Source organism: Miscanthus floridulus, chromosome 8 (assembly GCF_019320115.1).
Source record: "Miscanthus floridulus cultivar M001 chromosome 8, ASM1932011v1, whole genome shotgun sequence".
Lineage (NCBI taxonomy): Eukaryota > Viridiplantae > Streptophyta > Magnoliopsida > Poales > Poaceae > Miscanthus > Miscanthus floridulus.
The window spans coordinates 224618607-224629995 of record NC_089587.1 but is presented as its reverse complement, the minus strand read 5'-3'; the positions used below and the strand labels follow the sequence as shown (position 1 = coordinate 224629995).

The 11389-nt window shown below is 47.8% G+C and overlaps 1 protein-coding gene across 1 annotated transcript; it reads right to left on the bottom strand.

Annotated features, from left to right (window-relative positions):
* Positions 1–7496: 7496 nt before the first annotated feature.
* LOC136475167 (putative F-box protein PP2-B12) lies at positions 7497–9662 on the bottom strand. The gene is made up of 3 exons (XM_066472723.1): positions 9254–9662; positions 9040–9161; positions 7497–8387 (listed from the first exon to the last, which is right to left on the bottom strand). Exons 1-3 carry the CDS (start codon positions 9551–9553, stop codon positions 7793–7795), a joined length of 1017 nt encoding a protein of 338 aa, XP_066328820.1. The 5' UTR covers positions 9554–9662; the 3' UTR covers positions 7497–7792.
* Positions 9663–11389: the final 1727 nt, after the last annotated feature.

The following is an 11389-nucleotide window of genomic DNA, read 5'->3' as shown; positions in this document are numbered from 1 at the left end:
TGGGTGTGCACATGTACGACTGATAATCTTTGGAAGGGATCAAAGTAGGCATAAGAGCAGGGGTGGCACACCTGCTCATCGCCAGCGAGCTACTGGTGTGCAGCGGCGGCGGCGCGAAGCAGCTACGGCGTGGAGGCCGCGCCGCGTCCATCGGCTTGGAGGCGGCGGCGCAGGTCAGGGAGGCGACAAGGCGGCCGCGCACGTTGGGGAGGCGTCCGACTTGTGAGGTGCTGGTGCTGGCGCGGAGGATGGTGGCGAGGTGGCGGCGACCTCCACGTATCGCGGTGCGATGGAGCGGAGTCACGAGGGTAGGGAAAGAAGCGAGTCTCAATGCGAGAGGGAGGGGGCCTGCCGGCCTGATGGATGTCGAATCTCGCACGAGGGGAGGGGAGTGATTGGAGCCGGCATCCTGACGTCGCATGCAAGGAGGACGTCGATTGGGGAAGGTCCCACCTGCCATGACCGGTTGTATCGGTAGAGCGAGGAGAGGATCGCACGAGGAGTGCAAGAAGGTGAGGCGAAGTTTTTGTCGCACCAAAACGGTGTCTTCTCTTTAGTCTTTTTAGTTGTGGGAGACTAGCAAATATGCCCGTGCGTTGCAACGGGATTTATATCTTGTATTATTTGTTCTAATACGCTTTAGAATAAGACTACGTTTGTTGGTTGGAGATATGCTATCTATAAATTGCATGAGTACGGCTCATGAGTTTGAGGCAATTAGGTAGTTAGAATTTTAATCTCCTATCTAAGAAAGGCAAAATGACTTATAATTTGCAATAGAGAGATTATTAACATAGTGTTTTAATCGTCAATCCTTTATAAATCCAATGCAATGTATTCCGAATTTCAACGTGGCCCTGATATGAGAGAGAATTCCGCCACTCTACTCCATAAAACAGAGAGACAAAGATATGAGAGAGAATTCCGCCACTCTACCTCATATATATGAAAAATTACAATAAAATAGAATATAAGTGCGTATGAATTAATAAATAATTAGGCGTAAGAGATGTTTGTGCAACTTGCAAATTATGCATTTTTTATATACAAAAAAGTGTGAGTTTTTAAATTTTTGAGTCCTTCACAAAAGAATTAAAATCATAAATTGTGCACAAAAATTGTGGTAAATATAGAAGAATGAAAATGTGAATAAAAAGAGAGCTAAACACAAGAAGCCGTACGGAGCAGCTGGGTGCCTCGGTGGGGGACTCTGGAATCGGCTGGCTGGGAGGGAGCACGTGAGTTTTGGGCTTGAGGGTTACTCCCTCATGGGCCAGAATAGAGGCCTCGTTGGCCCAACCGCTGATTCACTGGCCCAAGTTGCAACTCTTCCCCATCTTGAACATCCGGAACGCGCTGGAGCCCCTCCTACTTGTGCTCCTATGGCAGAAACTTCTTGAAAGGGTTGAGGGGGGGGGGGGGGGGGGGGGGGGGCTCCGAGGGCTAGGAAGGGCTCGAGCCCCCTCCGCCATGGTGCTAGACCCGCTCCTAGTCTACCGCCATCTGCCATGGCCGCTACAGGTTCCGCTCCTCGCGCGTTCAATTCCCAGCTGCCGGCGCCACCGTCGCGTTGTCAGCGCCTTGGTCTGCTGCTACTGCTTCGCTGCCGCGGCAGGCCACCACTAGGAGCGGCCATCTAGTCCCACGCGGGGTCCGACCTCGCGCGACTCTCTCCTACATCTTCCAAGGTAATTCAAATTGAAAACCAAAAACCAACATGCGCAGATTGATACCGTGATTATGAGGCAAAGGACTCGAGGGATTTATGGTGTTGAGACATTGGCGGAGGAATTTCGAGCTTTCCCCCGACGCAGACTCTGCTTCCGTTTCATTGTCGAGTTCATCCCCGACGTGGACGCGGATGCTGCTTCTGTTTCTCTATGATCGGGGGAGGGGGAGGGGGAGCGTGGAGATGGAGATGGAACCGTGACGAGGACTCCATGGGAGCGTCCGTGAGGGACACGTCGTGGTTGGCGCCCGAGATGCGGAATACGCAGGCTGTGCGGGAGGAGCCCCATTACCGACTCGATTCTGCGGGTGGGACGGAGCCGGAGGAGCGCCGACGCAGACTCTGCGTGAGGAGCGGGCCAACGACGCAGACAATTTCCGCGGGAGCGGGGCGACGGGGCAACGACGCCGACGTACGTAGATCATCATGTCACTCGGCGGATGGGAATACTACACAACGTGGCTTTAGTCCCGGTTGGGAAAGGCCTTTTGTCCCGGTTTCCCAACCGGGACCAGCATTCCGGGATTAAAGGTGGGGATCTTTAGTCCCGGTTTGTCACAACCGGGACTAAAGATCCTCTCAGCTTAAAAAAAAATAATGCCTCCCACCGCTGCGCCCCGTGAGATTCGAACCCAAGACCTCATGCACTGCCTCGCGCGAAGCTTACCACCCCACCTACACAACACATCTGACAATGGATGGGATGCTTTCCTTTTGAACTAACCCATCGGGGGACCACCAACCGGGACTAAAGGGTCCTTTAGTCGGGGTTGGTGTTACCAACCGGGACTAAAGGGTCTACCTTTAGTCTGGATTGGTATTACCAACCGGGACTAAAGGTTGGAGGACTTTTTAGTCCCGGTTGGTGGCTCCAACCGGGAGTAAGGGAACATTTAGTCTTGGTTGGTATTACCAACCGGGACTAAAGGTCCTCTAGTCCCGGGGACAAAAAAATGCCGAGGCTAATGCTAAATTGGGACATCGTTCTAAAGTCTGTTCTCTAGTAGTGAAACGCCATGTACCACAGTACGGATGAAGCTTCCAGCGACGCCATGTACCACAGTCAACACAGCGGTGCCGGCTTCTTCGAAGAAGGCGGCAGCAGTTGCAGCAGCACGGACCCCCTCGAACAGACGGCGCATCTCGGTGGTGGCGGACTCCTCCATCGTCTGCGTCTACGCGATACGATGAGTCGGGACCAACCGAGCGGGCCGTTCCAAAGTGCGAGGAGAGGAATAGGCCAACGGGGGCGAGCAACAAGGCTGGCGCGTGACCGAGTGGACCGGACTGTTGGGCCAAATTGAATGGGCTGGACGAAAAAAAAAAGGTCTGAAATTTTGCCTTTTTATTATTAGGGATAGATTTACTTGTATTTTCTGCACAACAAAGCACTCCATATTGACGAATGAATGTACTAGCTAGTTTGATGCATACGTGTCTTCCCAATCTAATTAGTATTTTGCAAGCAAGTGCTTCTGTATTGTTTGGGGGTCTTGTGATATTCTGACACGTAATTCACATCACATGATTAGATAGCTCATGAAACTAATAAAACAAAAGATAATTATTATTTACTTATGTCTTGAACATGAGTGTCATTTCTAGCCTCTGATAAATTGCATAACATAAACATGTTAATAATCACCGACATGTATTTGGTACTTCTCCTATAAAGTTATTACTTCCTCAATCCCATGGGTGATCTAGAAACCTATAGAATATAAGCTTTAAGTCATCTTCGGCCTCTAGAGTTTCTTCTTAATCTTTTTCATATCTAAAAATAGAAGGGGCTCCATAATTATCGTGGACGTGTGGGGGGCTTATGCCCCCACCTCTACGAGTGCCCAATCAATCACAAATCATATTTTTCTATTCATACAGTATTAGTAACTTTTTTTGAGGAGTTACAGTATTAGTAACTTTTTTAAAGTAAACTTTACATCATTACGAACCTTGAATGTAATGTCATCGTTTGATTTGAGATACGGCATGCCGGTGTGGATCTCGGCGTTCTTCGGGCCGCTCGTGTACAACTTCTCGACACAGCCCCAGACAAGGGCGAATTCTGGCAGCCCGCCCTGGATGAGCTTGAACTCGTAGGCGCCCGAGGACGGGTCTGTCAGGCTCCTCCCCGACATGATGGTCCGGCTGATGTCGGTGCTAGCTCCTCACTCCAGAGCTGAAATACTTGTGACTTCTATGGTCTCAAGGAGGGCTCCATAATTGTTATGAATTCGGGGGAGGGGGGCTTGCGCCCCATCGCTAGATCTACCACTCCTCAACCCTTTGCTTTTAACTAGGTATGTCTCCTAGAAGTGCCAGCTATGTCGTGTATATGACCAATTAAGCATAGGCCATATCATATAGTAACTTTCATCACATTATTAGCGACACTCCAACATGCTATTGACCAGTTATGCCATTGATGCTCGTGGTGTGGCCGCACGTCCGAACCTTAACCTACAAGGCGTGCTCACAGGGGCAATTGTAATGACTCAGGTCTAGAGTGCCGTGGAGGTGTGTTTGGTTGGCAGCATTGTAATGGCTCCATCCATCGTCAGCCGATTAGTGTCGTTGTCCTAGACACAGAGCAGCAGCACCTTCACGTAGCTAGTGATGCCCGACTCCTTAATAATGTCTCCTAGATTCAGGTCAACCAACTCCAACACCCTTCCTTCACTCCAAAGCTACCACGCTTGTGACTTCCATATTAGAAAACTAAATGATATCCCACACGTTACTACGGGAATTTATAGTACGTATTGATATGAAAAAGAATTGATGGAGTAAGAAATAGTGAGATTATTACAAAGACTATTTGATTAGTAAAACGTTAATCTCTCATTTTGGTCTCCACGGGGATCATCACCAGGGACCACCTTCGTACATAGGGAGCACATAGGTAAACAAGGTAGCACTCCTTTCGTCCTAACATAAATTAATTTTAGTCACAAAAAAACATAAATTAATTTCTAGCTATATGCCTGAATCAAGATAAGCACTTGTTAGAAATTGATTTTTTTAGGTGAAGGTACTCCCTCAGTCTAAAATTATAAGTTATTTTAACTTTTTTAGAGAGAAAAAAAATCGCGACGTCAATCACGCACCCAGTGTGAAAAAAAATATTTCAACGCGCGCTCCATTCCCAGGTAGAAAAAAAATAAACCGCGACGTCAATCACTCACCCGGTGCGCCGCGCGCTCCTTCCTTCTCGATCCCTCAGTCTCGCGGAAAACCAAGCGTCGTCCCTGCACCACCACACGTCTCCGACGCCACCATACGCGACGTCCCTGCGCCGCCGCAACCACGTCGACCGGTGCCGTCGCCACCGCAGCGAAGTCCCTGCACCGCAGCAACCACGTCGACCAGTGTTGTCAGGCCGCGCCGCCGCCACCAGCCCGCGTCCTCACACCAACGTCGCAGATACCTGGCACCAGACGTCGCGTGCCACCCACCATCGGCGCTGTCGATCGTGAGGGCCACCGACCACGTGGAGAGCCCGCAAGGAGCGCCACCTGCGCAGTGCATCATATCGTGGATTCCTCCTATATTCTCACTTTGTTTTTTTTTTCTTTTGCTTAATTTGATTTCAGGAACTAGTCAGATCGTCGGGTGCTGTGGTTTCTCCAGCATTGCTCTGTTTGAGTTTGCTGTCTGATGGGTTTGTCGGTGTCGGTGTTGCAGAGATTGTGGCAGCGACGTCCATCGCAAGGCCACGGGCGGATGTCGCCTACTGCATCCATGCGCTTGCCCCGCGACTCGCCATAAGCACTGCTGCACTCCGGTTCAGATTATTTTAATTCGTTCTGTGTATTTGATGCTCTGATGGTTGCTTTAGCTGCTAAATTGGTGCCAATCTTGTAATGGTACTGGGTGATCGACGAGTCTCGAATTCAATTTCGTTTGTAAAAAAATGTGAACACACTGTGTAATTGAATGCAGACAAATGCTCAATCGTCAAATGCCCAAGTTTTATGCGCAGTTAGTGAGGATGCAGTGCTATTGATTTGGGGACCCGAACCTTGGTCATTGCACACTTGAGAGCTCGAGCTCATATCTATAGTTATATAATAGTATATCATGTTGAGTCTGGAATCGCAAAACAAGTTAGACCTTTATAATCTGTGCTTTTGGTGGCTTTAGTGTATATGTACCAGTTAATTTGGACATGGAAACAAAAAAACAGAAAGAGACGCAACTGAGGATTTTCTTTGCATAGCATAATAAGCTTGTTTACAAAAGCACAGTGAAAATTCTACATTTAACACAATTCTTCAGTTTTTGTGGTCGCTTAAGAATTGATGATTTAAATTGTGGGGTTCCTTCTTTTCTGTTGATTGTCTGAAGCCCGTTTGACACCCTGTAGTGTTATGTCCTTGGATGAAACTCTCTTTTTTTAATGGTTAATTCTTGGTCTTGCCTGAATTGTATGATGGAGTTCAGTTGAGATGGCACAACCCAATGCTTGAATACGTCTAATTTGAACAATGAGTTCTTCTTGTGTTATGTAGGTTGCTCTGAAGACCCTTGTAGTGATCTATAGGCTTCTTCGGGAAGGTGATCCTGCATTCCACGAAGAGTTTATAACATTTACTCAGAGAGTGCAGGTTTTGCAGTTGTCAAACTTCAAGGATGATTCCAGCCCAGTTGGTCTGCATTTCTTTAATTTAAATTTAACCTGATGTTTTATTTGGATCGTTAATATTCTTCCATATTTCCTTCTAATCTATTGTCTTTATATTTCAGAATTATATCCAGCTTGGGATTATTCTTCGTGGGTTCGCACATACGGTTTATTTTTTGAGGAAAAACTAGAATGCTTCAGGGCCTTGAAGTGTGACATTGAAGCTGAGCGTTTATCAAAGCAAGGTCAAGGACCTGAAAAGGTCTGGACTCTGACATGCTCATCAAGTATTTTTATTTCATTTTATTAACACTTTACCAAAGCTCTACGGTGTTATCCATTATTTGTAGCTATATTACTTGCCGATGATACTTCAACATGTAATTCAACTTTTTTGTTTTTAGGACCACAGTAGAACTAGGGAACTGAATTCTCAGGACTTGCTGGAGCAATTGCCAGCACTGCAGCAATTATTATATCGATTTATTGGTTGTCGGGTGATTCTTTCTTATCCTTGCAACAAATAAGTTGGATTAGTGAAAGAAACTGATTTTTTAAACATATTTAGGTTTTTGGTCTGTATTTTTCCTTTTTAACTAAAAGCCAACATGGCACTGCTTTTCCTTTTGTATTTAGGCAGAAGGAGCTGCAAATAACAATTATCTGGTGCAATATGCTCTAGCTCAGGTAAGCTCTGTTTTTTCTGTCATTTTTTTTGCTTCAACTTCTACAAGGTGATCTTTATATTTAGTTTAACAGGCCAGCTGGTCATTTGTGAATCTGTCTGGCCATGTCTTGCACTTTATGACCTATTCAATGTATAAAGAAATCTTAGGCAATTTGAGAGAATCCTGCTTCTGTATAGGTTCTTAAAGAAAGCTTCAAAATTTATTGTGCAATAAATGATGGAATTATCAACCTTGTTGACAAGGTACATTAATCTTCAAAGAAGTAGGAATTTGTCTATGTTGCACTGAGCTATTTCTACTTATGCTTCATGTTTGCCTGTTGGCTGTCAAACAACTGTGCAGTTCTTTGAGATGCCAATGCATGAACCAAACTCTTGGATTTAGTGCAAAAGTTTAGTTGTCCCGTAGCAACGCACAACAACGAGCCTTATCAAGTTTATCACCGGCTTATGGGCCCAACAAATGCAAAGGTATACGCAGCATGACAGCAGGAGCTACGTAGCCTGCATACAAGCAACTGACGCAAATACACCATGCGCATTAATCAGAGAAGCTAAATGGACGGTCATTTTAAAATTGCACTTGCATGCACGCTGTCTGTCCAGAAAAGAAAACAGGTTCGAAAGCTACCCTGATGCTGATTAGGCACATCGGCTAGCAGCTGTTCCTATCTGGACCTAATTGATCGGCATTTGTCAATTAATTTCTCTCTAGTAGAGATTAAAAAAAAAAAGATGAAATCCACTCCAGCTATAGCGCTAGCATCCCCGCCGTGTGCTGCTTGGGCCTGATCTCGATGCCCAGCACGACGAGTCCCCTCTTCCACCGGCGGCTATCCACCTCCTGCACCGTCACCTCCACCACCGCCGCGTCACCCTCGTCGCCCGCCACGGCGAACTCGCCCATCTCGACCTCGGCCCACCCGTCGCCCCTCCGCCGGGGGCACCGGATGTCAGGGTCGGCCTCCCGCGTCGTCGTCAGCACCGTCGTCTTCCGGGCACCGCCGCTGATCCCGTAACCCCTGCGGAGGCGCACGTACTGCTGCTTCCGCCGGTGCGCGGCCGCCTCCTCCTCCCCCTGCATGTGGTGCAGGCAGATGGCGTGCTCCTGCGCCGGCGTCGACGACGGCGTCTTGCTGCTGGTCGTCGTCCCGCCGCCGGAGGAGACGGTGACCGTGGCCTTGGGCGGTGGCATCCCGACGTGGCACTCGAGGCCGTACGCGTCGTCGGCCATGGCGAAGACGAGGTAGGCGGCGTAGGTCGTCCCCGGAGTCAGCAGCGACAGGCTGAGCTTCCCGGTGATCTCCAGCCAGCACACGTCCACGAGCTCCGCCACCTCCGGGAACCTGATCGATTGGTCACACGGTCAGTCGGTCACATAGTTTGATAGTTTGTGTGCAGAACGTACGTACGTACTAGCTAGCTAGGCTTCTATTTTGTGATGATGATGCAACCATGCATGCAGTCGTCCAAAGTAACTCCTATGTCAGCTATGTTCGTGTCGCTTGCCGAGCTAGGAGTACGTACGTGCTTTGTCACCTTTGGAATAGTGTGCGTGTGCATGAACAGATGTGCAGGCATGCATGGTGACACGTGTGTGTAAAACCAAAAGTATACCAATCTAATCTAAACTAAACCGTGGCGTATGCGTATACAGCATCACATCCGAAGGATGCGATATCAATACTGGTCAGTGGTCAAATTTTAAAAATGTACTAGAGTAAAGTTTACGAGTTACGGCAGTCACATTTCGGTCGTGTTTGGCTGCGTTTGTATTCATCTCAATCCACGTATATTGAAGTGTCTGAATTGGAGTGAATACACATGTATCGGCTTCAGTGCGTGTGGAATCGATTAACTGTGCGTAGAGAGAGCAGCACGCATGCAGCGTGCGTCGTACCATGCTAAGCTACTTACGAGGCAAGTAAGCATACATTGCGAGAAGGAAGAAAGAAAAAGGGGCCTGGGGGTGTGCATGGGCATGGGCATGACACGCACCTGGATCCTGGTGGACTAGCGGTCCACGTCCAGCACGAAGGATCGTCTCCCCACGCAATGCTGAGCGCCCTCGCCGACAGCATCAAGCACTTGGCGCCGCTCCGCCTCTCCAGCCCAAAGCTCTGCTTGCACACAAATATGCACGCAATTAGCAACAATGTGATCGAAATCGAATGCATGGAAGAATCGATCGTAGTGGTGGTATGGCACGTACCATGGTGGCGCCGTCGAGGAGGACGGGGCTGTCGCAGAGGCGCGAGAAGAGCTCCTTCTTCGACGCGCCAACGCAGCCGGCGACGGCGACCGGTTCGTCGGCGCGCGAAAGGACGTCGGCGTGGTCCGGCGGCAGGAACCGCGCCCAGACGGCGTCGGAGTCCGCGGTGGCCCTGAAGGCCGGCGACACCACGGACGAGTGGCACGCGTCTCCGGGCGTCGTCAGCGAGATGGCGTAAGCCACGCACTCCTCCGGCAGCCGGTAGATCTCCGCCGATTCCGCCGCCGCCGCCGTCGCCATGCACGCAACTCCTCCTAGCTCGTACGATGATGTGTCCGTGATCAATGATCGCGTCGGCCGGTGAACCGTTTGTTGCCGAGGTGGTGTGAACCGTGATCACGTACGTCGGGTCTCGGGAGTGATATGAGAGTGACGGCGGTGGCTGCGCGCGCGGCTAGCTTCTTATAAGGGGCAAGCTTAAGGGCTAAGGCTCAACAGCAGGGCGCGTGCGGGTGGAGTCGACTTGAACCGTTGCTTCGCTGGATCCAGTCCGCTCGGGGGCGTTGCCGGCTGCGCTGTGTACGTGCTGACTCGGATCGCCGTTTGTTAAACCGGAAATGCGACTTCCTTTTTCAGCGTGTGTATTTGCGGAGTGTGTGGGTTTTCCGGCCCGAGATCTCGTCTGCCCCACACCGTCTTCGATCTGCAGGCCAGAGACCTTTTTGCTCCATGGGTTGCTGACACGTGGTAATATAATCTGGTCGCCGATTTTATCCGGTGTATATAGGTCTGTTTGTTACATACCGTAAGCAATTTATGGTAAAAAAATAGGCTGAATCTAAAAAGAACATATATTTTTCATTTTTTTCTTCTAACCGCGCTTCTCTCCACAACTCTCATCTCATTTATAACCACTAAACCGCAGAAATTAGATCAGCTTATTTATTATACAACTTCCAAGAAAGGCACTTTTTTCTGACCCCTCAACCAAACATGTACTCCCTCCATCCTAAATTGTAAGTCATTCCAAGAATCTTGGAGAGTCAAAGCACCTCAAGTTTGACCAAGTTTATATAATAAGATAATAACATTTATGATGCCAACTAAGTACCAAAAGATTCTTTGTTAATTATATTTTTATAGTATACCTATTTGATGTTATAAATCTTTGTAATTTTTTTTATAATTTTGGTCAAACTTGAGAAGCTTTGACTCTCCAAGATTCTTGGAATGACTTACAATTTGGGATGGAGGGAGTATTTGCTAGATCCTGCTCCTCCAGTTCAAGATAAGAAAAAAAAGTTCCCATGGGCCATGCTTGGCTTCAGACCTCACACCTCAGCACATATACGTGCATATTTCAGAGCAGCAATTCTATTCTAGTAGAGTTAGGGAAAAAATGGCAACTCTTCGTTACTTAGGCCTTTGTTTTGATGCATGTATATCCATCTTAATCCATATGCGTTAGAATGAAATGGAATTTAGTTCAATTCCACTCTAATCCACTTCAACTCACATAAACTGAGATGAATATATGTGCATCCAAGGCCTTACGTGTAACACAAATTGTCGTCTGACTGCAAAAAAGGACGGTGCAAACGAAACGGCAGACGAAATGCTTTTTTTTTTGTTTTTTTGGTATCGAAATGCGATCAGTCTTTCCCAATATGACGATATGATCTCGATGGAGCAGCGTGGTTGTCCGGTGAGAACTAGAACTAAAGATGGATTCCTCTTATCCGCACAGAATATATCGTGCTCCCAAGTCCAAAATGTACGTGATTCCTGTTCAGCCTATGTTATCTGCATCATATATCTTATTGCCAACTGTGATTCCGCGGTAACTCTTTATGACCAGCAGATTAGGAAAAGGTCAAACAATATTAGGTAGTCCGTTGATCAAAACATGCTTTCTCATGGTCAAAGTAAAACCATCTCAGAAACATTAAACAATGCATACTAGTCACAATATGCAGGATAAACAATTTATGGCCCCGTTCGCTTCGCTGAAAAAAAAACCGAACCACTGTTCCGACTGATTTGTTGGGAAAGAAAAACACTGTTCCGGCTGAAAAAAAACAAGTTGAAAAAAACAGATTATAAGATAAGCTATAAATTCAAAACAGCACATGCAGC

What these genes read in the sequence shown, in the direction of transcription:
- LOC136475167 (XM_066472723.1), bottom strand. Translation starts at nt 9,553, where the DNA reads ATGGCGACGGCGGCGGCGGCGGAATCGGCGGAGATCTACCGGCTGCCG. An exon ending in TCCTCGACGGCGCCACCATG is followed by an intron (nt 9,162 to 9,253) that starts GTACGTGCCATA and finishes GTGTGCAAGCAG; the next exon opens with AGCTTTGGGCTGGAGAGGCG. An exon ending in GCTAGTCCACCAGGATCCAG is followed by an intron (nt 8,388 to 9,039) that starts GTGCGTGTCATG and finishes CCAATCGATCAG; the next exon opens with GTTCCCGGAGGTGGCGGAGC.